The 25,326-nt window shown below is 41.3% G+C and overlaps 1 protein-coding gene across 1 annotated transcript; it reads left to right on the top strand.

Moving 5' to 3' along the window:
* Positions 1 to 354: 354 nt before the first annotated feature.
* XPNPEP3 (X-prolyl aminopeptidase 3) lies at positions 355 to 24,713 on the top strand. Its single transcript, XM_035128115.2, has 10 exons — positions 355 to 584; positions 4,252 to 4,368; positions 7,114 to 7,512; positions 8,580 to 8,782; positions 10,974 to 11,036; positions 12,733 to 12,846; positions 16,793 to 16,878; positions 17,716 to 17,899; positions 20,535 to 20,655; positions 21,560 to 24,713. Exons 1-10 carry the CDS (start codon positions 524 to 526, stop codon positions 21,724 to 21,726), a joined length of 1,515 nt encoding a protein of 504 aa, XP_034984006.2. The 5' UTR covers positions 355 to 523; the 3' UTR covers positions 21,727 to 24,713.
* The last annotated feature ends 613 nt before the right edge of the window (positions 24,714 to 25,326 follow it).

Genomic DNA, 25,326 nt, shown 5'->3' with positions numbered 1-25,326 from the left:
CCTCGCCACCCACCCGCCGTGGCCCCTCGAGCGACGCTCGCGCGGGGCGGACCGGAATTTTCCAGAAATGAAACCTGAGTTGCCCAATACATTTGCCTCTTTCCGTTGTCCCGCCCCCGCCGTTCCCACTTGGATAGTAACACCGAGTTATTTCACTCGCCAGAGGGCAATAACTGAAACTAAACGGGCTCTCTGCGCGTGAGTATGGGTCTCCCCGTGTGTGTTTTTACAAGCAGGCGTTTTACTTAGTCGCCTAAATAAAAATTTCCTAGCGAGCACCGCACACACCCGGAAGGAAGGAAGTGGGATGCAATCTCCGGTCGTAATGGGCGTAATGACGCCATCAAGCTTCGACTCAAAGCAGAGAAGGTCCTCTCAACGTGCCTGTGCTCTATTTGAGCTTAGTTTAGGCTGGCATGCTAGGGAGTGGGGACTTGGGAAAGAGAGGAAGAGGGACTCCGGTTTCCCCTCAGAGATCGCCCTGTAGTGGTGGGTGCTGTCCTTGCAGGCAGGGGGTTCAGCCATGGTGTTGTTCCTAGCACAGAGACTTATCCAGCCTGTAAGGGGCATGTGCAACTTTTCAGGTCAGAGACTTTCTTTCCTTCTAAAGATGAGCTTCCTTCGTTCTGGGGAGGGTGGGAGTTTCTTACGCTAGGCACTCGGTTCCACTGTGTGTGCACTTTAGTTTCCACCATGGACAACGGAAACCAGTTCATGTAACTGGGTTATTAATCCAGTTAAAATACATTTCTATGATAAGACACAAAATCTACAGAAGGCCATATTAGGTTAAGCGGAAGACCATACCGCTATAAAGACGAAAGACAAAGGTTCTCGGGTGTTTAGGGTCGCTAAAACTAAATCAACCTCTGAATTCAGAACTGAGGTCATAAAAAGAGAGCATGGTTTTCAGACAATGCAGTTCAAGATAGGACCAAAATATTATGTAGTGGAAATTCTCATTTAATTTGAATTTCGTTACCTTAATTCATTTCTGGCCATGAATTAGCTGAGTTTTATACTCATTTAAGTCTCATTGTTCTCAGTTGGAGAAATTATGTGTTTTAACTCTTCCACACAGAGATTAGTGGACTTGTGTTTTCAAGTACAGTATGGCTGGATTTTGTGTAGTTTGTGAAACTACCTGGTATAGTTTCTCTTATACTTGCATTTGTTCAAACCTCTGTTTATTGAAATGATTTGATTCTCCCTAATATTCATTAAATCAAGTAACTGTGGCTGCTTTATTTTGGCCCTTCCATTTGTACATTTCTGATAGAATATATTTGTGCAATTCTATAAAAGCAAATAAAAATATCCATTGTTGCAAAGTCTTTTGTTTATCTTACTAATTTTGAATTGTTGAATTGAAAAATAATAATAAGGTTAAGCTTCCTTGTCAACCTTTGAAACAATCCGTTACACATTACAGATTAAAAGGACATACATTAAAGGTTTTTAATTGAGAAAGTGAATGCTAAAGATAACCTAGTTCTTTTATATTTTTCATACTATACCAGGCATCCCCAAACTGCGGCCCTCCAGATGTTTTGGCCTACAACTCCCATGATCCCTAGCTAACAGGACCAGTGGTCAGGGATGATGGGAATTGTAGTCCAAAACATCTGGAGGGCCGAAGTTTGGGGATGCCTGTACTATACTGTATGTCACCTTTCAAAATGTGTAAAAAATGAAGATTTATATGACAGGAAGACCTGTATGATCACATTGAGTTTTAAAGAAAACTCAAAGGAAAATGCAATGACTGGATTGGGTGCTAAGTTTGTAGTCCTGAGCACCCTTTCTAGGAAGAAAGTTCTATGGAGCTTTGTAGTATTTGCACCTGGGGATACTGCTGCAAAATGCAAGTGGTGGGGGAGATTGTATTCCTATGCATGTTTACCTGATGGTAGACCCTTTAAATTCTGTTGGATTTATTTCTGCATGAAAATGTGGGCAACCTATTCATACAGTACTTATATTGGAATACGTCCTATTGAGTTTCTGGGTAAACATGCTAAGTATAAAGCTGAAAAGTTGCATTCCTGAGCAGATTTATGAGGGGTAATAATTGGGTACTTCCTTCTAGTAGAGCAGTGATGGGCAAACTTTTGAGCTTGGTGTGTCAAAATTCACCAAAAAACCAAGCATAACTCGGGTGGTTTGTCACTTTGTGAAAAAAAACCATTATTTTGTGATATTTATAGTTTAAATAACAAAAATGTATAATTGTAATATATAACTGTATTTAATAAACCAAAAACTAATTATTTAACCAAACCAAAAACCCAGAGTTGTTGAGCTTTTTGGGGGGAGCTGCTGACCAAAGTTTTGGAGGTTTTTTTGGGGGGGTGCAAAAGTTGCTTTGCTTTTTTGGGGGTGCCCCAAAGCTGCTGTGTTTTTTTGGGGAGAAAGAGAACAGAAATAAATGACGAATAATACCTTCGCTAGAACTAACATGCAGCACCGACATAGTCTGCAAAAGCGCCAGAAAGAAACAGCACAGAAAGTTTTTAAAAAACCAATCTGGCTACCAGCAACAACAACAAAAAGTTATCCGGGTTTTAACAGTGGAGACAAGCTGTAGCGGAGACAAGCTGTAGGAGGAGCAGGAGAATTGGGGGGGGGGGCAACAACAGCGTGAATTGCCCGATGGGGCGCGTGCCAGCAGTGAGGGCTCTGCGTGTCATGTCTGACACACGTGTCATAGGTTTGCCATCACTGTAGTAGACAGCCATCACTCTAGTTTCCATTTACTTCAGTGTGTATGTAGTCCAATCCAATCCCATGCATATTTACTTGGAAACACTTATTGTGTTCAACTGGGCTTGCTGCTAAGGAAGTGTGTATAGGAGACCCTGAACCTATGCAGAGTTTGGCACCCCCAACCCAACTTAATTCAATGGTTTTTATGCATAGGATTTCAACCTCAACTACTACTGATTTTCTCTAGATTGTATTCTTGGTCTGTAATGACATCTATTAGCAATTTTTATGCACTTACTTGGTTGCCCACTCTTGTGAGTGTTAGCAGTTTATGCAAACGTAGTATTTTGGCACTTGAATGAAATACTTTGATACCCGCCCCCCTCAAATAAGTCCGATTCTCAATATTTTCAGTGTATTCCAAGTGCATATGAATAAAATCTATATTGATAAGAGTACATTAATAATTGGACAGGCGGTAAAATGTTTTCGTGTCATGTGGTAGTCCCCTACTCAGTTCCAAGGAAGAGAAAAAAGCATTACAGGGTCTACCAGGGCAGAGGAGAGTTAGGACAGTGTCCTTACAAAACAAATACTATTAAAAATACTGTGTTGCACAGGAAGAGATAAAAGGAATACAGTGGTACCTCTGGTTAAGAACTTAATTCGTTCCGAAGGTCCGTTCTTAACCTGAAACTGTTCTTAACCTGAAACACCACTTTAGCTAATGGGACCTCCTGTTGCCGCCGTGCTGCCGGAGCACGATTTCTGTTCTCATCCTGAAGCAAAGTTCTTAACCTGAGGTACTATTTCTGAGTCAGCGGAGTTTGTAACCTGAAGCGTTTGTAACCCGAGGTACTACTGTACCAGAATGTAACTTGCAATACAGTCACATTCTTACACACACACACACTTTAATCTCATTGTATAGTTTTGGAAGGATGGTTAATAGAAGCATCACTACAATATTTTAGTTATATTGTAGAACAGGTGTGGGGAACCTGTGTCCTCCCCAGAGGTCATTAGATTGCAGCTCCCAGCATCCTTGATCATGGACCATACAGACTTGGGCTGATGGTAGATGGAGAGCACCAATGTTTGGATAACCACAGGTTTCCTATCCCTCTAGTAGAAGAGTATTAGTTAACCTTACCCTGGTAAAAGGAGGGTAAGTGCCACAGCTAAGGTATTTGCAGCCTTTGTGATGGAAATACTGAGGACAAAAAAATTCTTAAAACTGATGTCCTTTCTGAAAGTTAAAGAGAATTTGTGCAATTCTGTTCTGTCACATTTGTAAGTAACTTGAAGATTTAAATCTTTTTGAATCTCCCATCCATAACCTACAGTACTTTTTGGAGTAAGTACTTGTGAATTCAGTGGGGCTTACATCTTGAGTAGACATTTATAGGCTTGCACTGCAGGTTATTCCATGTGGATTTGCCTTAGAAAAAAGGTGAAAAGAATGGCAAGCGTGTGACTTGACTGTATTACACCTAGAAAGGGAAAGGTCTTTCAGCTTGACACAATGCAGCTGTTTTCTTTTAGACTGCAAGTTCTGTTTCTTTCGGAAATTGTCCATCCAGCCTGTTCAGCAAAGGAAGATTCCAAACCGGTACCTAGGTCAACCTAGCCCTTTCACACATCCACATCTTCTGAAAGCAGGTAAGGATCATTTCAGTACAGTCTAAGCATATTTACTCAGAGGTAAGAAACACTGTATTCACTGGGACTTACTCCCTGCCATGTTTGCATAGGATAGCAACCACGGACACTAGTTTCTGAGCTGTGTCATTAGATTCTTTTTATTTTGCACAAAGATGAGGAAAATGGTACTGTACATCCTTAGTGGAATTCACATTCAGAAAGTATTTCCTAAAATTCCAAAGAGGTATCATCCCTATGTATGCATTTCTCAATCAGTTCAGACTCATTGCTTAAAATAATAGAGCATCCCAATATGAGATAAAACTGAGATAAATACAGCAAACATTTTACGTATAGAACAGTGAAATGGGGGAATGGAAAATGTACATTTCTGTCAGCAAAGGCAACATCTAAACCAAGCAGGTATGGCCAACAAATATTTCCATGACAGCAGCAGCAGAAAAAAAATCCACATAGTTCTTACGATTGACAGAACTTATCTTGATTCAGGTGGGTAGCCGTGTTGGTCTGACGCTGTCGAAATAAATTAAAACATTTTTTAAAAAGTCCAGTAGCACCTTAAAGACCAACTAAGTTTGTTCTGGTATAAGCTTTCGTGTGCATGCACACTTCTCCAGATAACAAACTTATATCCTTCCCCAAGAACTTTTCTGAACACCAGTTCCATATTTTCCTACCTTCAGAGTTGCAGCAGGTGGGCAGAATGCCAGGTCTTTCCTTATCATAGCAGTGAAAATTTGGAATACCTTCCCATGTCAGTCTGGGCCCATATTTATGGGTCTTCAAGTAGGCAGGGAAGACAGTTTTATTCCACTAGGCCTTTAGGCCATTTTAATGATGTGCTTCTGACAGAAGAGTGGAATAAAAAAGTTTGTAAATAAAAAAATCTCTGTTTGCTTGATTGACATTTGTAAATTAGGCCTGGGCCAGACATTTAATTGTACAGTCATACCTTGGAAGTCGAACGGAATCCGTTCTGGAAGTCCATTCGACTGCCAAAACGTTCAAAAACCAAAGTGCGGCTTCCAGTTGGCTGCAGGAAGCTGTGGAAGCCCCAACGGACGTTTGGCTTCCAAAAATCTTTCAAAAACCGGAACACTCACTTCCAGGTTTCAGTAGTTGGGGCGCTGATTTGTTTGGGAGCCAAGGCGTTCGAGATCCAAGGTATGACCGTATAGCTAGCAATCAATTTTCCAGAAATGGAATCATTCACCCACACTTGAAACTCATTGTTGTTCAACCATGCTTTCTTCCACAAGTGACAATCCTTTTCCTTTATCTCAAACACCTTTATTTTCCATTTGTATTCTATGATTTGCCTCTCTCTCCAAACATGTGTCCTGTTGTCATGCATGTTTAAGTCCCACTGAGTTCAATCAGATTGGTATAGGAATGGACTGTGTGGTTATTTGTGTATTATTTTATACCCTGCCTTTCTACTAGTAAGTTAAAATTACATTACTATGGGCTGGTTCACATGTCACTTCATTATGGGTTTGATCCAGTGGAGGCACCTGTTAATGGAAGTGGGAGGCATAATTTTCACCAGTTCTACCTCTTGCCTGCACCACCTCCCATGCTGTTCTGTGGGGTCCCTCAGCAGAGGGGAAGAGGCTGGAATGAACAGAGGTGGCCTCCACCCCCTTTCATTAGCGGGTGTTGGGAGTGACCTTTCTAGGAGTAGAATGCCACTCATGGGATCTTTAGAGGCAACCCAGACTATTGTAAAGGAAAAAATTCTGAATGCAAGGTAGCCATATGAAACAGGTAGCATAAACATTCTAGGCAAAGACCTTTTAAAGTAATATTTAACTGCTTGCAGCCTGAGCCTCCTATCAGTTTCACTGGGACTTCCTTCCATGTAAGCTTGCTTAGGGATTGTAGCCTAAGGGTGCAGTTCTCACATAAAACGTCCCACTTAACTTCATTAACGTTTATGAGTGCAGGATTGTGGTCATAGATTATGCCAAGAGTGTACCTCATTTGCAATCAGCAGCTCTTGTTTCTTCAGTCCAGTTTTGTTAAAAAGACTCTGTTCTTTGCAGATAAAATGTGGTTGACAGATTAAATCTGCAGTTCCGAGAAAGTGAATTTTTCCTTGGAGCTATTAGGTACATAGCTTATAATACTAAAAATAGTCCGATGATTGTTCACTGTTTGATTTTTGGAGAAATTTTCGCTGGGCAACCTAATATCTCTTCTGACTTCACATTAAAGGTTGCACCCAGCACTAGCATTGTCTGTTCAATATCCAGAAGCTGAAAAAGTGTAGTATTTCAATTGGGTTAAAGTGTACCTATTTTCTTTCTCCACCATCACCTATTCTCCAATCTAAAAATTAATATTCTTATGTTAGCTTGTGGAATGCCTTGAGAATTAATGTTTGTTAATATCAAATGGAGCTTTTTTCTTACACATGACTGTGAAATACGCTGAGAATGTGTACACATTGGAGCAGGGCAGGGGTAGCCAACCTGTAGCCCTCCAGATGTTGCTGGACTGTAATTCCCATCACCCCAGCCATTGGTTATTCTGGCTGATGCTGATGGGAGCTAGAGTCCAGCAAGTTTCCCACCTTGCAGAAGGCAAAAGAATAGTGATGAGGAGAAAAGGGGGTGTGAGGTGGAAAGGAGAGTCAATTGAAAGGAGGAAAATTTGCTGCTTAGCAGCATAGCGTGGAAAATTAACAGCATGAAGAGGTGTTTTTGAAACAAGAATAGCTATTTTGATTTCTGTTCACAGGAGAAGTAACACCGGGGTTGTCGCAAGTGGAGTATGCTCTCCGTAGGCACAAGTTGATGGCTGAGATACACAGAGAGGTGCCAGGGATGGACCACACAGTGATTCTGCTATCCAATCCTACCTACTACATGAGCAATGATATTCCATACACCTTCCACCAGGACACTAACTTCCTGTATTTGTGCGGGTTCCAGGAGCCTGACAGCATCTTGGTGCTACAGACTGTGCCTGGCAAACCTTTGCCATCCCACAAAGCTCTGCTGTTTGTCCCACGGCGGGATCCAAGCAGAGAGCTGTGGGATGGACCACGGTCTGGGACAGACGGGGCAGTGGCTCTCACGGGCGTGGATGACGCATATACCATAGAAGAGTTTAGGCACCTGGTGGCTAAATTGAAAGGTAAGAATAAGAAGAAACATATAGGAGATGTGGATTGGTAGGAGTTTTGGCAGGGTGTACAAAGCTTTTGGGTGGGTTGCTCACAGGTGGAGAGCATAGTGGAAACATGCAAAGAAATTTTGTGCTCCCAGCTACCTGGTTGTAATCCCCCCACCCTTTAAAAATATTTGAGAAAAGTTACATAATTGACATTTTAGATTCTCCTGCGGCTGTTGGATGGCCTGTGGCTCAGGGATCTTTACTAATATAGTAGAAAAATCACAGAGGTCTTCAGTACCATGGCAAACATTTGCATTGTCCCTTCAGGATCCCTTTATTTGAAGAATGACTATTAGGGAAGAATAATGTGCCCACTTGGCAGGCTTACTTCTTTCTGACATATATCATCCAAAGGCCTGGTTTTCCATAAGATTAGATGACCTATTTACATTGAGGGAAGTGGATATCCTATTTACATAGATGATTTTCTGCTGTGAAATATCTATAATTGTATCCTGCATTGTAGATCCTACATTGGGCGGGGGGACTGGGTGATGACCATAGCTGCCAAGTTTTCCCTTTTCTCGCGAGGAAGCCTATTCAGCATAAGGGAAATTCCCTTAAAAAAAGGGATAACTTGGCAGCTATGGTGATGACCTCCAAGGTACCTTCCAACTCTATGATTTTCTCAGCTTATAATTAGCTTGCAGCCTCATACATTGCATTGCTCAGGAATTTTAAGTATTAAAATCAGTGCAGGTTTGAATGGTTCAGTCTGCTACCTTGATTCAAAATTGTATTCAAACAGAGATGAAAACCTGCTGTTTGATCTCAGGAACCATCATGTAAAGCTTGGTTAAGATACCTTAAGTGGTGTCCTCAGATGCATGGAGAACAGGCAAACTTTCCAAAAGATATAGTCGATAGAAGTATACAATTTTGTTTCTAAGTGGATGGTGCATTAGAATAGAAAGAATAGCTTCAGCAATAGTTCTTGCTAATTCCTTTCAGGCAGATTTTCAAAGTACCGATTTCCCCCGAGATATATATGGCAAATTAAACTAACGTGTTTATATTCTGTTTCACAGATGAATCTAGTATGGTTTGGTATGATTTTGCTAAACCTGTGCATCCACAACTCCATTCTGATTACTTGCTACACCTGGCAGAAATCAAAGCTAGAAGCAAGAATCGTATCCGAGCAATCAGGCACTTAGTGCAAAACCTGCGACTGGTTAAATCTGCTGCAGAGATTGAGAGAATGAAGATTGCTGGCAAGGTGACATCACAGGTATGGGACAAGGCAGTTGTGCCTAACGGTGTCAACAGAAAATCTGTCATGGTGCAGAAACACTTTTCAAAGGGTAGATGGGATGTGGACCTACTTGGGTTGCTTCTGGTTGGATAGTTCTAGGGACTGTTCTTTTTTATAAGTGGGTAATCCCAAAGAAAATATATTCTTCAATTTTATGGGAAGGCATTTGTATACTAAGCTTTCCAATACAGCACGACCTTTATTGGCTAACACAACAATTAATTTCATACAAAGTAATTGAACAAAACACCAATTGAGTGGGAACCAAATCTACTTGATCTTCTTTGTTATTACTTAGTTTCACAATCTGAGCCAATTCCATCTTGGGTTATGTATCTAGTGACATCCCGTGGTTGGTCTTAGAATGCAGTGTTTTGAAATAAAACTTTGAGGGGCATTTTTAAGAAGCAGAACTGGCCTTTACAAATCCATAATAATCCATTATGGAAATGATTTCTGATGTTGTGGGATAAGATCAATCTCAAATTAAATTTGAAAACATGCTCTTTGGCTATAGATTTTTATAATGATATATTTAATGATAGTAATTCCTGGTTCGCCTTTTCCAAATTGGACTATTACTGAGAATAAAAGCAGCCTCTTGGGATCAGACCAAAAGCCCATCTATTCTAGCACCCTGTCAGGTGCCTATAGGAAGCATTCAAGCAGGACATCAATGCAACAGTCCTCTCCCCACTTTTGTTTACCTAGCAACTAATATTCGGAGGCATGGCACCTCAAACATTGCAGGTGGTACACAGCCAGCACAGCTATCAGCCATTGATGGTGCTATTATCCATGAATTCTTTTAAGCCCTTTTAAAGCTATCCAAACTGGTGTTCGTAATTATATATTGTAGTGGTGGATTCCATTTCTCTGTCCAGAATCTTCCAACACTCAGATTTCTTCTCTAGAACAGTGTTTACCAACCTATGGTCTGGGACCCACAAGTGGGTACCGGTACCAAACCCTGTGAAAGTGTTTGTAAATCTGACACGATTATTGCTCTTAATATTACAACTTGTTGTTTTGTTGGCATATACTATGTTGCTGTGTTGACGCTTGTTACCATAAATATTCATGTTGCTTTAGATAAGCTTTGCAACTTTACTTACTCATTAAGGACATTATTTTATTGCATTGTAAAAGAAAACAATGGTTTGATGAGAAGTGACTGAGGATACAGGCTTAATTCGGGCATCACATTAAGCCATGATTACGGAAGATTAATGAAGGTTAAGCACGATTTTTCAAGTAAAGAATCACTACTTTAGATTATATTTTGGTATGAGCTTTCGTGTGCATGCACACTTCTTCAGATACACCTAGTGTATCTGAAGAAGTGTGCATGCACACGAAAGCTCATACCAAAATATAAACTTAGTTGGTCTTTAAGGTGCTACTGAAGGAATTTTCTTATTTTGCTTCGACTCAGACCAACACGGCTACCTACCTGTAACTAGTACTTTAGATTAGATAGCAGATCAGTATCAGAAACCATGGCTTGTGCTAACTGGCTTGGTTTGAATTGAATCGAGTAGTTATGGCTCTGCTTCCGGAGGCTGCTGTACCATAAAGCCAGAAGTGACTGGTCTGGACAGATTGCCTTGAGATCTGTATGGGAGCATGCAATGTGTTTTTCTCCCATGTCTGGCTACCTTGTTTAACTGGGTGTTAGATGTTGGGGACCTGGCTGACTAATGGTGGTTTTCCCAAAGCCAAGAAGAGATCTCAAGCATTTGGAATCTTGCCACCATATTTCCCTCCTCAACCAGGATTAGAATGTATTTACAGCAGTCCAGGCAGATCTACATCCAGACCCAGGTGGGTTTTATATCACAGACACAAACTAACAACTGTTTGAGAAACTGAAAGATGCTGTACATAATTGACTCCGCTTTGTTTCAGACTTCCATGAACAAACCTCTGTCAGCTTTTGAGGGTAATGACAGAAACAGGGGTATGGTTTTGAAAATTTATACAATCCTAACACAAATATTTCCCTCTTTTGTGGTGCAAAAGCCAGCATGGGGAATGCTGTGAAAGAGGCAGTTATTGGCACCTCTGGCGAACCTGCCCAGCAGTAAAAGCCTTCTTTTGTCATCACAGGCCATAGATTGGTTTTGGGTCCTAAGTTATGTTTATTCTATATTTGATGTTTTGACAGGCGTTTGTGGAGACAATGTTTGCAAGCAAAGCTCCAGTGGATGAAGCATTTCTGTATGCTAAGGTATGTGCTTTGTAGTATCCTAGAAAGCATCATAATTCTTCATGCAGTTGGGATTGATTGATTGAATTTATATACTGCTCTTCATAAGATAAAAATACAAGATAAAAGCACAGATAAATAGAACAAAAATGAAACAATAACATCTCCCCTCTTAGTATTGCGTTGACCTCTTAGGCAGCAGTCCTATGCACACATACTTCAGAGGGGACACGGCTGGCACTGTGATCTAAAACACTGAGCCTCTTGGGCTTGCCAATCAGAAGGTTGGTGGTTCAAATCTGCGTGACGGGGTGAGCTCCTGTTACTCTATCCCAGCTTCTGCCAACCTAGCAGTTCAAAAGCATGCCAGTATGAGTAGATAAATAGTTACCACTGTGACGGGAAGGTAAACAGCATTTCTGTGCACTCTGGTTTCCGTCTCGGTGTTCTGTTGTGCCAAAAGCAGTTTAGTCATGCTGGCCACATGACCTGGAAAGCTGTCTGTGGACAAACATATGCTCCCTCGGCCTAAAGCAAGATGAGCGCCGCACCCCATAGTTGCCTTTGACTGGACTTAACCGTCCAGGGGTCCTTTACCTTTACCTTACCTTACAGTATACTTCAGAATAAGTCCTATTGGCCTTACTAGGACTGGCTTCTGAGTAGACATGTGGAGGATTGCACTGTTAGTTTTCCTTCTAGGACAGGCATCCCGAACCTTTGGCCCTCCAGATGTTTTGGACTACAATTCCCATCATCCCTGACCACTGGTCCTGTTAGCTAGGGATCATGGGAGTTGTAGGCCAAAAACCTGGAGGGCCGCAGGTTGGGGATGCCTGTTCTAAGACAACAATGGGAGCTTAATATAGGCCTTTGCTCTGCCACAACTCATTATGCATCTTTCCCTAAACTTACTTCCTTTCAAAAGGATAACATATATGTGAGTGAGGTTTCAGAGGAGTTGAGGACAAACCTGACAAACCTTAAGAGGTGTTTATAATTTTGCATTTGTTAGTCAAACAACAAATATTTTTTATTTCATATGCACTCTCATATGAGGGTTTTATACCTTTGTATCCAAGAATGTGTACAGTCTTTCTTCCCTGCATAAGTAATGATTTGCCTAGGATATGGATTAAGCCTGCCACAGAGAATGCGCTTAATGGAATTAGAAGTGCCTCCTGGTTTTACACATTTCTTTCGAATAGTTCATCCAATGAGCCCAAATCAGAAACATCAAGGAGCCAGATAAATACAACAAACGGAAGAATTGTCCGAGGCAAAGGGAGTTGTGTAAATCTGAAATTGATTTAGCCACTTAAAAACTACCAGTGAATTCAAGCCCAACATTGTATCCTCTACCACAGGGGTCCCCAAACTAAGGCCCGGGGGCCAGATGCGGCCCAATCACCTTCTAAATCTGGCCCGCAGATGGTCCGGGAATCAGCATGTTTTTACATGAGCAGAATGTGTCCTTTTATTTAAAATGCATTGTGGGGCATAGGAATTCGTTCACTTTCCCCCCCCAAAATATAGTCTGGCCCCCCACAAGGTTTGAGGGACAGTGGACCGGCCCCCTACTGAAAAAGTTTGCTGACCCCTGCTCTACCATATTGGTTTGTTGTCCGATGCACAGGCAGAAAAGGGCTCGGATGTGTCCTGTGCAATCCTGAGCTAGAACTAATGGGTTTTCTTATTTCCAACTTAATTATTCCAGTTTGAATTTGAGTGCCGGGCTCGTGGTGCTGATATTTTGGCTTATCCTCCTGTGGTTGCAGGTGGCAACAGATCCAACACCTTGCATTATGTGAAAAACAACCAGCTCATCAAGGTAACCAAATGGATTCTGACACTTCCTACTGCAACCTACCGATAACTTCATGTCTCTGAAGCCTTGCAAAACTATTTGGAGAAGTTTTCTTCTGACCCATGTTTGCTGTTTTAAGCACCCCTCAGAGTTGTGACCTCTGCTTCCTGGGTGTGTGTCCACGCCATCTCTTACCATAGCTAGCTTAACATGGAGGAGAGGGTGTGGTCAGGAGTATGCCTCAGCAAAGCCTGAGCTTATGGAGTGACTCTGCGGTGCTTTTTCCTTGTTAGGTTTGCATATCTGACTTGAATCCGAGAAGCTGTAACATTTATCTTGGGTGTTGTCCTCACAGAGTTCACATGGACTTGTTCCAAAACTACTGTTCTTCCCATTACGATCTTCGGTTTGACAACTGAACCTTCACTGTTCAATGATAGTAATTGCCTTCAGAGGGTGTCTGCACATAAAGTGTTCTGTGTGTGTGTCTTGGTAAAGGAGGCTTGCATTCTGCAAGCAAAGAAAGGAGTGATGAAATCTCGGAAGTTGCCAAAACAAGATTTATTTGGCCCAATACATTTTGAAATGTGCTGAACAGCAACTCAGTCAGAAGCACTCCTAACATACCACTGTGTGCTCAGTGAGCAAATAGTGTTTAGATCAGATAAGCCTTGTTTCATAAGCCAATATTTCATTCCCTGTCTTTTTTCTGTTAATTGTGATTTCTCTCCAATTTTTTTGCATTCAGCAAGCATCAGTTTTTCCTGCCTGCTACTGGAAGCACCCCTTTCCCAAATGCAAATATTGGAAGAGACAGTGGAACCCCTGGGGCCCAACATTCCACCTCCTGTGCCGATTGGCTTACTCTGTGTTGGCATGCCTGGTCTCTCTTATGCTTTAAACTTCATGTCTCAAGTTTCAACCGTAAGAGACCAACATGCCAGGTTTTCATACTTTTTGAAAATTGCTATGTGCTGAATTTTGATATGGTAGCTGAGTGATTTATTTATGTTGAAGAGTGATTTATAAACAGCTCCATGTGGCCCAACAGACGTTGCAGGGCTACAACTCTCATCCGCCGGTCCAGTCCATCAGGGGTGATGGCAGCTGTAATGTAGCATCTTCTTGAGAGCCAAAGGTTCCCCATCCCTGCTATATGACCACATGTATACTAAACTTAACCTTTCTTGCTAGTGTGGGAGCACATTGATTTTGGAGGTACAATTTGAGTCCCCCATTCTGAATGAGAGCTATACAAACATCACCCTTACAGATTTTTCTAGTAATCAGCATACCATGGAAGTGTCCTGCGAATCCAATGTGTCTATACAGTGCTAGAGTCTTAGCTACGGCCTAACCCAGGCATCCCTAAACTGCGGCCCTCCAGATGTTTTGGCCTACAACTCCCATGATCCCTCGCTAACAGGACCAGTGGTCAGGGATGATGGGAATCGTAGTCCAAAACATCTGGAGGGCTGAAGTTTGGGGGTGCCTGTACCTAACCCATCCAGATGTTGTTGGACTGCACCTCTCATCATCCACGACCATTGACCTTGCTAGGTGAGGCTGATGGGAGTTGTAGTCCCAAACGCTTGCAGGGCACCAGGTTAAGGGAAGACTGTTATATTATTTCCTACTGTGTACCAGTGTCGTCGGTTGATTTGTGAAGGGTAGAAGAAAGATGCTGGAGGCAACGAAAATGTGTTTGAAAGCAAAGAAGGTCCTCCAGGGAGCAGAGCCAATTACCAAGTCAGTGTAGAAAAGATCTACCTTAGAGAATATTTTCAAACAGTCATCTTCCGTATCACCCTTTCTTCAACTCTGGTAATTGACTAGATACCTATTCGGATGCCATGAGCTTGGAGGGTCCCATGTTTGCTGTAAGTTATTGTGGCTCGTATTGCATGAATCAACCTGACTGAATGGTCTGGCTGATGCCATCAACCATCAGGGTTGCTGGCGTAGAAATAATCACACTGTCTGGCCCAGTTACACGACTGGTACTTGTATATATTAACCGCCATGATGGCAAAGCCTCAAACTCAAGTGGTTTTGCAGCAGCGCCTGTCCTTGAGGGGCGTGTGATCATTGGTCCATTGAAGAGAGCAGTGAAGAAAGAGCAGGACTCAGACATCTTAAAAAGAGGACTACACAGTCCTGTTCCTGAATGGTTTATTAAGTAAAACCAGCTCTGCTCTGTCCCAGGGTACTTCTGCCTACCCTGTGTCTAGAGAGAGGGACTCCCTCTTGAGAAAGCCAAGCAAATAACTTCTGGGACATTCTCATACATCTACATCAAACATGATGCTCCTTGTGTGGGAAATAATAAGGGATTATATTTCTGCACATAAAAACTGAACAGATTTAATGCATGTTCTCATATCTGGATGGTCCCTGCAGAATTCCTCTCACACTGTTTTCCCCTTCTTGGTTTGAATGTAGTGTCACAGAGTCCAGGTCTTTATTATTCAGTCATTTAAAAAAAGTATTTCTTCAGAAGTAGATATTCTCTTCCTTCCTTCCTTCCCTTACAAAGAGACTGGTGAATGCCAGTTTCCAAAATTATGATACTTTTTAACAGGTGACTAATAATTGCTGGGGGAAAGGGAGGCTTTTGACTAAGGAAGGGATTTCCCTATTCTGATTACTTTGAGGGAGATTGGGGGGGATATAGGAATGATAACGAACAGCTGAAGTGCACAAGCACAGGGAGGCCCTCTTGTCGCAGGGCAGCAGGTGGACTCTTTCGAGAGTAGCATATTACTAGTGAGACTCAGTTCTTAAAACAAGGTCTTTTATCTCCACCGTTCCCTTCTGGAACTTAAGAACACTGATCACAGCTGCCCTGAAATGGATTTCGAGGTTTATCAGAATCTTTTGTACGCATTCCATCCAGTTGAGCTGAACTGTCACAGAGATCACAATAAGGTTTTTAATATGCTTCCAGCATGTTATAAAATAATATTATATCAATTCTATTAAAATAAGTGAATGGTTTTGTTTTTTTAAAGACAGTGAGTGTGATGATTACGTCTGTCCCATTCAAGTCTCTGCAGGCAGGCCTTATAATGCAAGCAGTCTGTGATTTTAAGAAGAGCCCATCAAAATAGGGTGACCATTTACGTTTAGAGGGACTTATATAAAGTAGAGAGCATGAAGTCGTCATCTATGACAAAGATTTTAGTTACTTCAGCTAAATCATGGACAACGCAAAACATTTCAAATATATTCATTTACCATTAGGACACAGATGGGGAACCCGTGGCCCTCCAAGTATGGTTGAACTTCCGCACCCATAATCTCCAGATACCATGGCCAATGCTCAAAGATTATGGGCATCGTAGTCCAACCACATTTGGAAGGTCACAGGTCTTCATTCCTGCATTACCTGCAGTTGGCTTCATGGGTCATTGGAGCAATCTGTAATTGAGCATAAACAGCTTTTCCTCTTTTGTATAGCTAAGAATCTCCCATCTGTCTAATCCAGGCATGTCAAACTTGCGGCCCTCCAGATTTTTTGGACTACAATTCCCATCTTCCCCAACCACTGGTCCTGCTAGCTAGGGATCATGGGAGTTGTAGGCCAAAACATCTGGAGGTCCGCTAGTTTGACATGCCTGGCTAATCTATTGGCTGGTAGAGTTCTGTGTAACTCAGAATTTTATTTTAAAGCTCTGCACTAGGAGAAGCTGATCTGATTAGAAGATGCTTATTTTGTATCTCATACTTTCTTGAGCAAACATGGCACCAACTTTTTAAAATTGCTTTGGCCTAACCTAGGTAGGCAGACTGGATGTTCAAGAAAGGGCAGGACTACAGCTGGAAAACAGCTTCCAACTCCCTGGTCTTCTGTCTGACGAAAAAGTAGTAGTAGTTTATCCCACCCACTATTATGCATAAATTCAAGTTCAAAGAGTTCTCTCTTATTTTCTGCCTCTGGTTGCATGAATTGCTTTTTCTTCTGCCCCAGGATGGAGAAATGGTTTTACTGGATGGGGGATGCGAATACTCTTGTTATGTAAGCGACATCACCCGCACTTGGCCCATCAATGGCAGGTAGGTTCTGTTCCCAGCAGGAGAATCCCACGCTGTTTTTGAGGCCGTGAAAGAGCTGCAACTTGCAGCCTCCTGAGCATGCCTGCATCTATCTGTTGGGGAGTTTTTGGAGGGTGTTGGGAAAATGAATCCAGGTACAATTTCAATAAACCTGTGATAGCTTTGCTCTGTTGAGTTTCCTGAAAAGTGTCTCTGCTTCACCACTGTCCTTTCTCTAGTTCGTTGTGCTTCAGGGGCTTTTCTCCCCTGCTTATCCTTGCATGTTCTTGCTCAGTACAGAACGATCAGCCTGTTTCACAAACTTCAGCATGAGGGTAATGGCTTATGGCTGTGGTGATGCAGAACTACTCTACTCATTTAGATATTTCACATGGTTCTGTTCCACTTCAGAATGCAGGTGGGGCTTCTGTTGGGAGAATTAGTTTGTATTCATATTTTGTGCATCCTTTGTATGTTCTATCTGGAAAATACAGTAAAAGTTACTTTTAAAAAAGACTACAGATGGGGCACTCATTCCCCTTCCTGTGTGGAAAGCCAGCATTTTAAGCCTTGTCTTCTCCTTAACATACCAAATTTTGATGCAAAATAAAAAAATTCTTTCCAGTAGCACCTTAGAGACCAACTAAGTTTGTCATTGGTATGAGCTTTCGTGTGCATGCACACTTCTTCAGAGTATTTGATAAGAGGCAAGTATTCGAACGTGCACTTCTCCACCTGCATTCTGATGTGGAACAGTTTCGGGAGGGTCACATCACATCATTATTTTGTAGCCTGGACAGGCTTTCCTTCCTGTTCAAACCCTGCTTGAAGTGGTTTGCATTGCTCTCTCCTCCTCAGGTTCACCAGTCCCCAAGCAGAATTGTACGAGGCTGTACTGGAAGTCCAGAAGTCCTGCCTGAGGCTGTGTTCTCCAGGCGTGAGCCTAGAGAACATTTACAGTCTCATGCTGACCCTCACTGGACAGAAGCTAAAAGATTTGGGGATCTTACAGAAAAGCACCCCTGAGAGCCACCTCTTCAAGGTACTTTCAGTAGATAATGATGTAAGGAAGTAATCTGCTGCCTTTCTCCATTAAAAAAAAAGCAAACAGGCCCTTCAAAACTGGCCATTGCAATTTCGAAGTGCCAACTTCCTGTCAATGTGGGTGCTTCTGGTATTGTTCCAGGTCCAGAAAGGATGTGTCTTGTAAAACCAAGGGTTGGTAGCAGTACCTCTCTCGTCCCGCAGATGGCAGAACATTCAGCTAACTCAGGCATGCAATAGTTTTAATTCCTGACAAGTGTCATTTGAGTGGGGTGGGACTGTTCTAACTTGCCTGTGATATCATTAAACAGAACTGCCACAGGGGGCAGGCGAGGAGAGGGAAATGCTTCGTTTTTTGGTGGTGGTGAGAGTTACGGGAGGTATTCTCACAGCGGGATTTTGTTCTCATAAAAAGTAGGAATCCGACTATTCGGGAAGTTTCTATTAATGAGTCACTTTGATTCTGCTTCGCTGGGTAATGCTGCACACACAACAGGTGTGTTTTTCTTGCTTTGTTCTTTGATGGACAGATACAGGCACAAATAGTATTTCAGCACAGGTTATTTCCCTCTTTTGATTGCCACTCCCCGGAATTATTTGAGGGAGGTCAGATGTTCACCTCTATAGGAAGCTTTTTTAAAAAAGTTAAATTCAATTCCCTCTCTATGATACGTCGAAAGATGTTGCAAATTAGAGAGACCCTGTTCAAAGTAAAAGCCAATCCTGTGACTTGGATCAGGCTGAATATGTCCTTTTAAAAATGCACACAGAGGATGAGCCATAAGTCAGCTGCATTAACACACTCCCTGGTTCAATCCCTGGCATTGCCAGGTATAAAAGACCCTGGAGAGTCGCTGCAGCTCAGTGACATCAATACTGAGCTAGCACTGCTGTCAGTTTATGAAGGTGAGGCTGGGAATTTGATGTATTAAGAACTTCTTGATATTTCCTTTTTGTGGCAGCCAAACGCATTGTAGCTAGAGGTTGGAGGTACATTAAATTCCTTTGACAAATGGTACAAACTATTTAGACCTTAGCCTTGATGGAGAAGTTAACAGAAAAATGTAAAGCGCTTAGAACTCAAACCACTAGCGAAGACCTTTATTCTACATGGCATTCTTTTTTTATTTACTGTGCAAAACGATTATTGTCAGCCACTTGAGAACATGTTGACTACTGTGGAGGAAGATTTTGGGTTGCGGGGGGGGGGAGTACAGTATTTTATTTAACAAAATTTATATTCCACTTGATTGTAACAAAATCTCTTAAGTGGTGTAAAAGAGATATTAAAACTAAATAAAAGCAAGTAATGAAAGACATTTAAAAACAATATAAAAAAATTCCTTCAGTAGCACCTTAAAGACCAACTAAGTTTATATTTTGGTATGAGCTTTCGTGTGCATGCACACTTCTTCAGATACACAGTGTGCATGCACACGAAAGCTCATACCAAAATATAAACTTAGTTGGTCTTTAAGGTGCTACTGAAGGAATTTTTTTATTTTGCTTCGACTCAGACCAACACGGCTACCTACCTGTATTTAAAAACGATGAAATGCAAACGGAAAAAGAGATTAAAATGCATCAACATCTACATGTCTGGATTGGTTTGGCTAAACAAAAATGTTCTAAGCAGGTGGTGAATAGAGTACAGTACTGTACAGTGAAGATGCTTGCATGATGTCAGTGTGCAGAGAGTTTCAAAGTACAGTATACGTGCTACAGTTTGGTTGGAAATCAGACATAGCAACTTTGTGGCAATACTTCTGAATTTGTCCTAGTTTTCTTCTGTTTATATGAAAAAGCAATTAAAATGTACAAAAATAAATAAACCAAAAAAATGCAGAATGCACTCCCCACACGCAACAAAAACAAAAACCCTGGGGACAACCTGCTAGAAAAAGGCACTTGTCTGCTCGAGATGGACAGCAGTTGGTGTGTATCCTGCTATTCCCCTTCACTGAGAGAAGGTAAGTACTGGTACTAGGAGCAATTCCAACCACTGCCTATGTTGGCTAGTGGAAAAAGGTGAAGATCCTAATTCTACACAGTGCCCAATTAAAAAGAGCATTTTGTGAATTAGCTGTTGGGAAATCTGAATTATTGTGGTGAGACAGACAAGTGATCCTTTTAGCTGCAGTACTCCTGCCTTCCAGTGGTAGTCAGGGAAATGTTTCAGGGAGCTTCATGAGCACAGTTTAAGTGTATCTACCGGTAAGAGGTCAGAGAAAAACTGTATCTCAAAATGGAGGTTGCATTTTTGGCTATTGAAGCTGATTCCCACTGATAGGCCTGCAATTTAAAGCAAAACATTTAAAGCTAGTTGTAGTCACAACAATAAACGCCTTATATTGTTTGTGTTAGAGGCTTTCTTTTTATCTTCAGCCAGCTGCCTGTGAATTTGAACGTTAGGACCTAAACATTGTGGTTTTGTGAGAGAGGCTCAGGGAAAAGAAGGCAAATGAGAGGAATCAAAGGGGTTGACCACGCAAATGATGCTGGTTGTACAGAAGCAAGAACTATGAATCAGTTGCATACTTCCCTTTCAATGTATGTTTCCACTCTCAGCGCTGAAGAAATGTGTACATCCCTTCACATTTCACTTGCTTTACGAACATGTCATTGACTTGTAGGCTGTTCGGAAATACTGCCCTCATCATGTGGGACATTATCTGGGAATGGATGTTCACGACACCCCCGATGTATCTCGATCAATCCCCCTCCAGCCAGGCATGGTGATCACCATTGAGCCAGGTAAAAATACACCTTATCAACAATCAACAATGCTGGAATAAAGTTTGCAGGACTGTGTGTGTATGTATAGACACTTGTGTATACAAATGCCTACAACTATAAACATACATGTCTCCGCATGTATACCATGGGTTCACAGAATTGCCATTCGGTTGGCATATATGGTATTTTCTCCTAACTTGCCTTCCTGAGAATCCTAGTTCTCACATTTCTAAAGTTCCTACATTTCTAGCTTTTACAGCAACAATGAAAAGCTAGGAGACGTGTAAGCTGCATCTGGTATAAACCTAGGACAGTAACCTGAGGGCTGAGCAACACTTGAACTGCTAGGGGCACTGACACTATACTACACAACACAACACAACAACTTACATTTTTCCAAAATGCTCTGAGCCCATAAAATAGCATATTATTTTAGTAGAACTTGCAATACTGTAGGTTAGTTCATTAACATCTGTTAAGGAAAGAGATTCCACAAGCTTTATTCTGTTGCGGATGTATCCATGGTTCAGTGTCTTAGAAAAACCTCTGCATTGGTACGGCTCGACTTCCAAAATGTTTGGAAACCAAGGCGTGGCTTCTGATTGGTTTCTGATTGCGCAGGTGCGCCGGAAACAATAGCGGAAGCAACGCTAGACATTCGGCTTCCAAAAAACAATTTGGAAAACTGAACACTCACTTCTGGTTTTCGATCGTTCAGGAGCCGGAACGTTCGACTCCTAAGGTGTTTGGGAGCCGAGTTATGACTGTATTCATGTATCCTGCCTTCTAAATCGTGTTAGTTTTCTGAAATATTAAGCGGTTTATAAATGTTTTAAAATAAATCATTAGAGACATGTTGCGTATTTGTGACGTAGTTTTTAACCCAGGCCCTTTAGTTTTGGATTGCCACATTTATTTCCAGGCATCTACATCCCCGAGGATGATGTGAGTGCCCCTGAAAGTTTTCGTGGCATTGGTATACGCATAGAAGATGATGTTGTAGTGACAGAGAACACACCATTAATCCTGTCTGCAGACTGCCCAAAGGAGATCTATGACATTGAGCAGGTTTGTGACTGCCGCCCTTGACTGTCCTTCACTGCCTTTGACACCTTGCTCAGGTACAGATCAAGAAATATGCTCTCCCAAACATTATGTAGTCCTTTATAGACTTTATAGTGTATTTATAGGATTTTTAGAGTGGTGCCGCTGGAAAAATGTTACCTGCAGGGAAATGTGTGTAAATATTTTTGGACAGCATGAACAAAGTATTTAAGTGGGGAAAATGTAGTTGCATGACAAGTCGTCAACTTTGATGCAAATGTTAAAGCAAATCAGGCACAGAAGCTGGATTTCACATCCCACCACCTGGACTATTTATTGCCCCTGTGCAAATCTTGTTTGTCACTTACAGTGATGTATTGAATTGTGGCGTGGTTGTTCCTTAGTTTCTCAGATTGGGTTGTGGGGGCAGAGCTGAATTTTGACTTCTGATGAGATTGCCCTTTGCTTTAATTTCAAAAGCAGGAAAAAGTGTCCTTTCCTTTTTCTCCCTTGCAAAAGGTGGTCTTTTGAAGGTAGCAGCGCAAATGCTCCAGCTGATGAATAGAAAGCCGAGAGACAAAACCTTAACATTTAAGTCACACTTCTTTCTTTGAAGGCAAAAGAAGAGCTTTAGCTTTAGGAAATGATGTCAAAGTCATTCTGTGAATAACAACTCACAACCCAATCCTATGAAAATGAGGTGTGCCAAAGAGCATTGATATGGTGAGCTTAAGCAGACCAAACTTTTAGATCAGTCAGTACAAGGCATACAAATGACAGTTTGGGGTGTATAAGCTAGTTTGGTGGCTTGCATGTAGTTTCACTGAGGAAGCTTGCCATGGGGTTTGGGTTCCTACTTTTTTCTATACATTTTCTGCCCCCTTTTCCTTGGTTCTTTGAAGAGTCACTGGCAATGACATTCTGCAACTGTTTGTATTTAGGTGTAGATAACCAAGTACATAATATGTGCATTTTGCATTCAGTATCTTAAAACCTGACTTTCCTTCCCTGAAAGGGGCAGAGTTAATTCATGTTCACAGAATGAGATTTTCTGACTCCTTCTGTTTACAGCCCACTGAACCCTCCAAAAATCTTCTCTTTAGGGTTGTGGAACTATTGGGAATGTTGTGGGTCATGATGCAGAGAGCTGCATTGGGAGTGGGGAATTTGCAGAAATCTCATCACCACCTTTAGAATATTAAGCCATGTGTAAGTTTCCTTGGCCAAATACAGAGAGATGGAGACCAGGAAATGAGAAATTCTCCACTTCCATATTTTTTTTCCTGAGAAATGCAGCAATTTAAATGTGACTGCATCATTCTGAACTAATGCAAGGTATCAGTATTTTGTATTTGGGTATTCATACCCATTGTAAGGCAGGATGCAATCCTTAGATAAATGTGATTTTTTTTTTGTAAATTGTCTTGCATGCCCAAGATCAAAAAATAAAAACTAATGTGAATGAGATTAAAGCAAAGTTTTGTTTTAGTTAGATCAACAGAAATCTTTTACATTTGAATGTAAAGGAGAAAATGTTACAGAACTATCCAGCAACCAGACTTTGTCTGTGTAGCACTTTTTGGATCTCTAAATGAGATATTTTATATTTGTAAAGAGTATTATTATAATATATATATTTATATATAATGTACAAAATATTTTATTCTGATATGAACAAAAAGATAATTCTGTATCAGTAAAAGTGTCGTTTAAAAACATTGCTTTAAAACTCTGATTATGTGATTGCCAGTCAGAAGGCATTTTGCCCATCAGTGCTCATCTTCTTGTGAGAGCACTACTGAAATTGGGACCTTCTAGTTTTCTACCAGTAGCAGAAGGTATATCCTTCTTTTTAAAATATTCTAGACTTAAATGAGTATGTACAGCTATGTATTATTTTTGAAAAGGACAAAAGCATCTAAATTTAAGCATTAGGTTTTGTAAAAGAAAGGACTTAGGGTGTACAATTTTGAGCTGCTCCTCTGTGAGGCTGCAGCAGAGAATACGCATGCAAGAAGGCACAATTCAGGAATCTTATATGCTTCTGTTCCAGTCTGATGCTAGGCTGATCCTTCCTTAGGTAAAGGCAGCTCATGTTCCTTTAGCCATGATGATTTGTTCAACACCTGCCTGCCAACATGTTTACATTTCACTGGTTGCTGTCCACCTGTGATGGGTGTGGGGCAGGTAGCAGTGAGGGGGGAAAGTGAGCTTTACCCTCCTTAGAGAACTGGTGGTATAAAGAACTTGTAAAGAGGGTTGCTTGGCTGTGTCTCTTCTTGGCTCTTAGGGCATTAACCAGCTGGTCACTACAGAACATCAGCAGTTTGGGGGGGAGGGAATCTTGGCGATAATGCAGTAAGAGGCCCTTTATAAAAATGATAGTTCTCCAGCATAAGGTGGCTGGGCAAAATGTGAGGATATTACCTAGTAGGGATAAAAGAATTTCTACAGAGAAAGAAGATATATCTGGGATCTACATTTTTCCTTAGTTCTCTTTTCGCAAAATATTGTATTTCTACCATTCTCATTGTTTTAAAAGCTGTAAAAGACAGAATACAGATATAAGTACTGACATTCTATTTTGTATGTAATGTTTGTAGAATGAATACAGCTTTCATGTAAATTAAAGACTGTTACTTTTTGTCAAATACTAGCTGAAGTCCTTAGAGTTTAAAAGATATGTGCTACCAAATAAAAAAATGTTGTAATATCATATTGACTTTGTCAGTTTCTTCTAAAATGTGATGCAGCACCAGCACTCAGGTCTCTAGTTATTAACTCATTTACATGCAATCAGTCTTAAGCTACACTTGTGCATTATACTGTAATATTTTAGTTAAGGTGGCCAAATGGAAATGGACACGGCTCCTGAAACATTTATAGCTGAATGGAAAGAGGGCATTTTAGCAGGTGTAGCTTAAAATCATGAGGTATCTGTAATATTTATTTGGCCTTGTGAACCTTGTTCCTCCCCTGGTTACCTCCCATACCTGGAGTATTAGCCTTATCTTCTATGACAACACTGATACTTTGGCAATCTAGAACTTTATACAAATTATAATCTGGAAAGTTTTATTTATTTTAAATCTCCAATTTCCAAATCCCTGAGTATTGTAGGGATTTATTTAACTATTACACATTTTAGGCCAGGGCCCCACAAGATGGTTAGCATGACCAATTTAAAAACATACTTGGCCATCGCAGAAACATTGCATTCTTCTTCCTGTTGTATAAAACTAGATCTACTAAAGTTAGATTTTACAATAATTCCTGTTCATGCCTACCCTGTGCACGTTTACTCAGATTTTGATAGGACTTTGCAGGTAAGTGTGTTGTGCACCCTAAAACTATGTACATTTTAGAGCTGTTTTTGATACCTGGAAAACAGCATCTTAAGTGTAAACACATGGCAAAGGAGAATTCAAAAGTAACTGTAGGAAGGGTTTGTTAATACAGTCATACCTCGGAAGTTGAACGGAATCCGTTCCAGAAGTCCGTTCGACTTCCAAAACGTTCGGAAACCAAGGCGTGGCTTCTGATTGGCTGAAGGAAGCTCCTGGAATCGGAAGCCGCGTCGGACGTTCGGGTTCCAAAGAACGTTCGCAAACTGGAACACTCACTTCTGGGTCTGCAGCGTTTGGG

This window comes from Zootoca vivipara, chromosome 10 (assembly GCF_963506605.1).
Source record: "Zootoca vivipara chromosome 10, rZooViv1.1, whole genome shotgun sequence".
Taxonomy (NCBI): Eukaryota; Metazoa; Chordata; class Lepidosauria; order Squamata; family Lacertidae; genus Zootoca; species Zootoca vivipara.
This window is presented reverse-complemented; position numbering and strand designations above follow the sequence as displayed.

What these genes read in the sequence shown, in the direction of transcription:
- XPNPEP3 (XM_035128115.2), top strand. Translation starts at nt 524, where the DNA reads ATGGTGTTGTTCCTAGCACAGAGACTTATCCAGCCTGTAAGGGGCATG. An exon ending in TCCACATCTTCTGAAAGCAG is followed by an intron (nt 4,369 to 7,113) that starts GTAAGGATCATT and finishes TTCTGTTCACAG; the next exon opens with GAGAAGTAACACCGGGGTTG. An exon ending in CCTGGTGGCTAAATTGAAAG is followed by an intron (nt 7,513 to 8,579) that starts GTAAGAATAAGA and finishes TCTGTTTCACAG; the next exon opens with ATGAATCTAGTATGGTTTGG.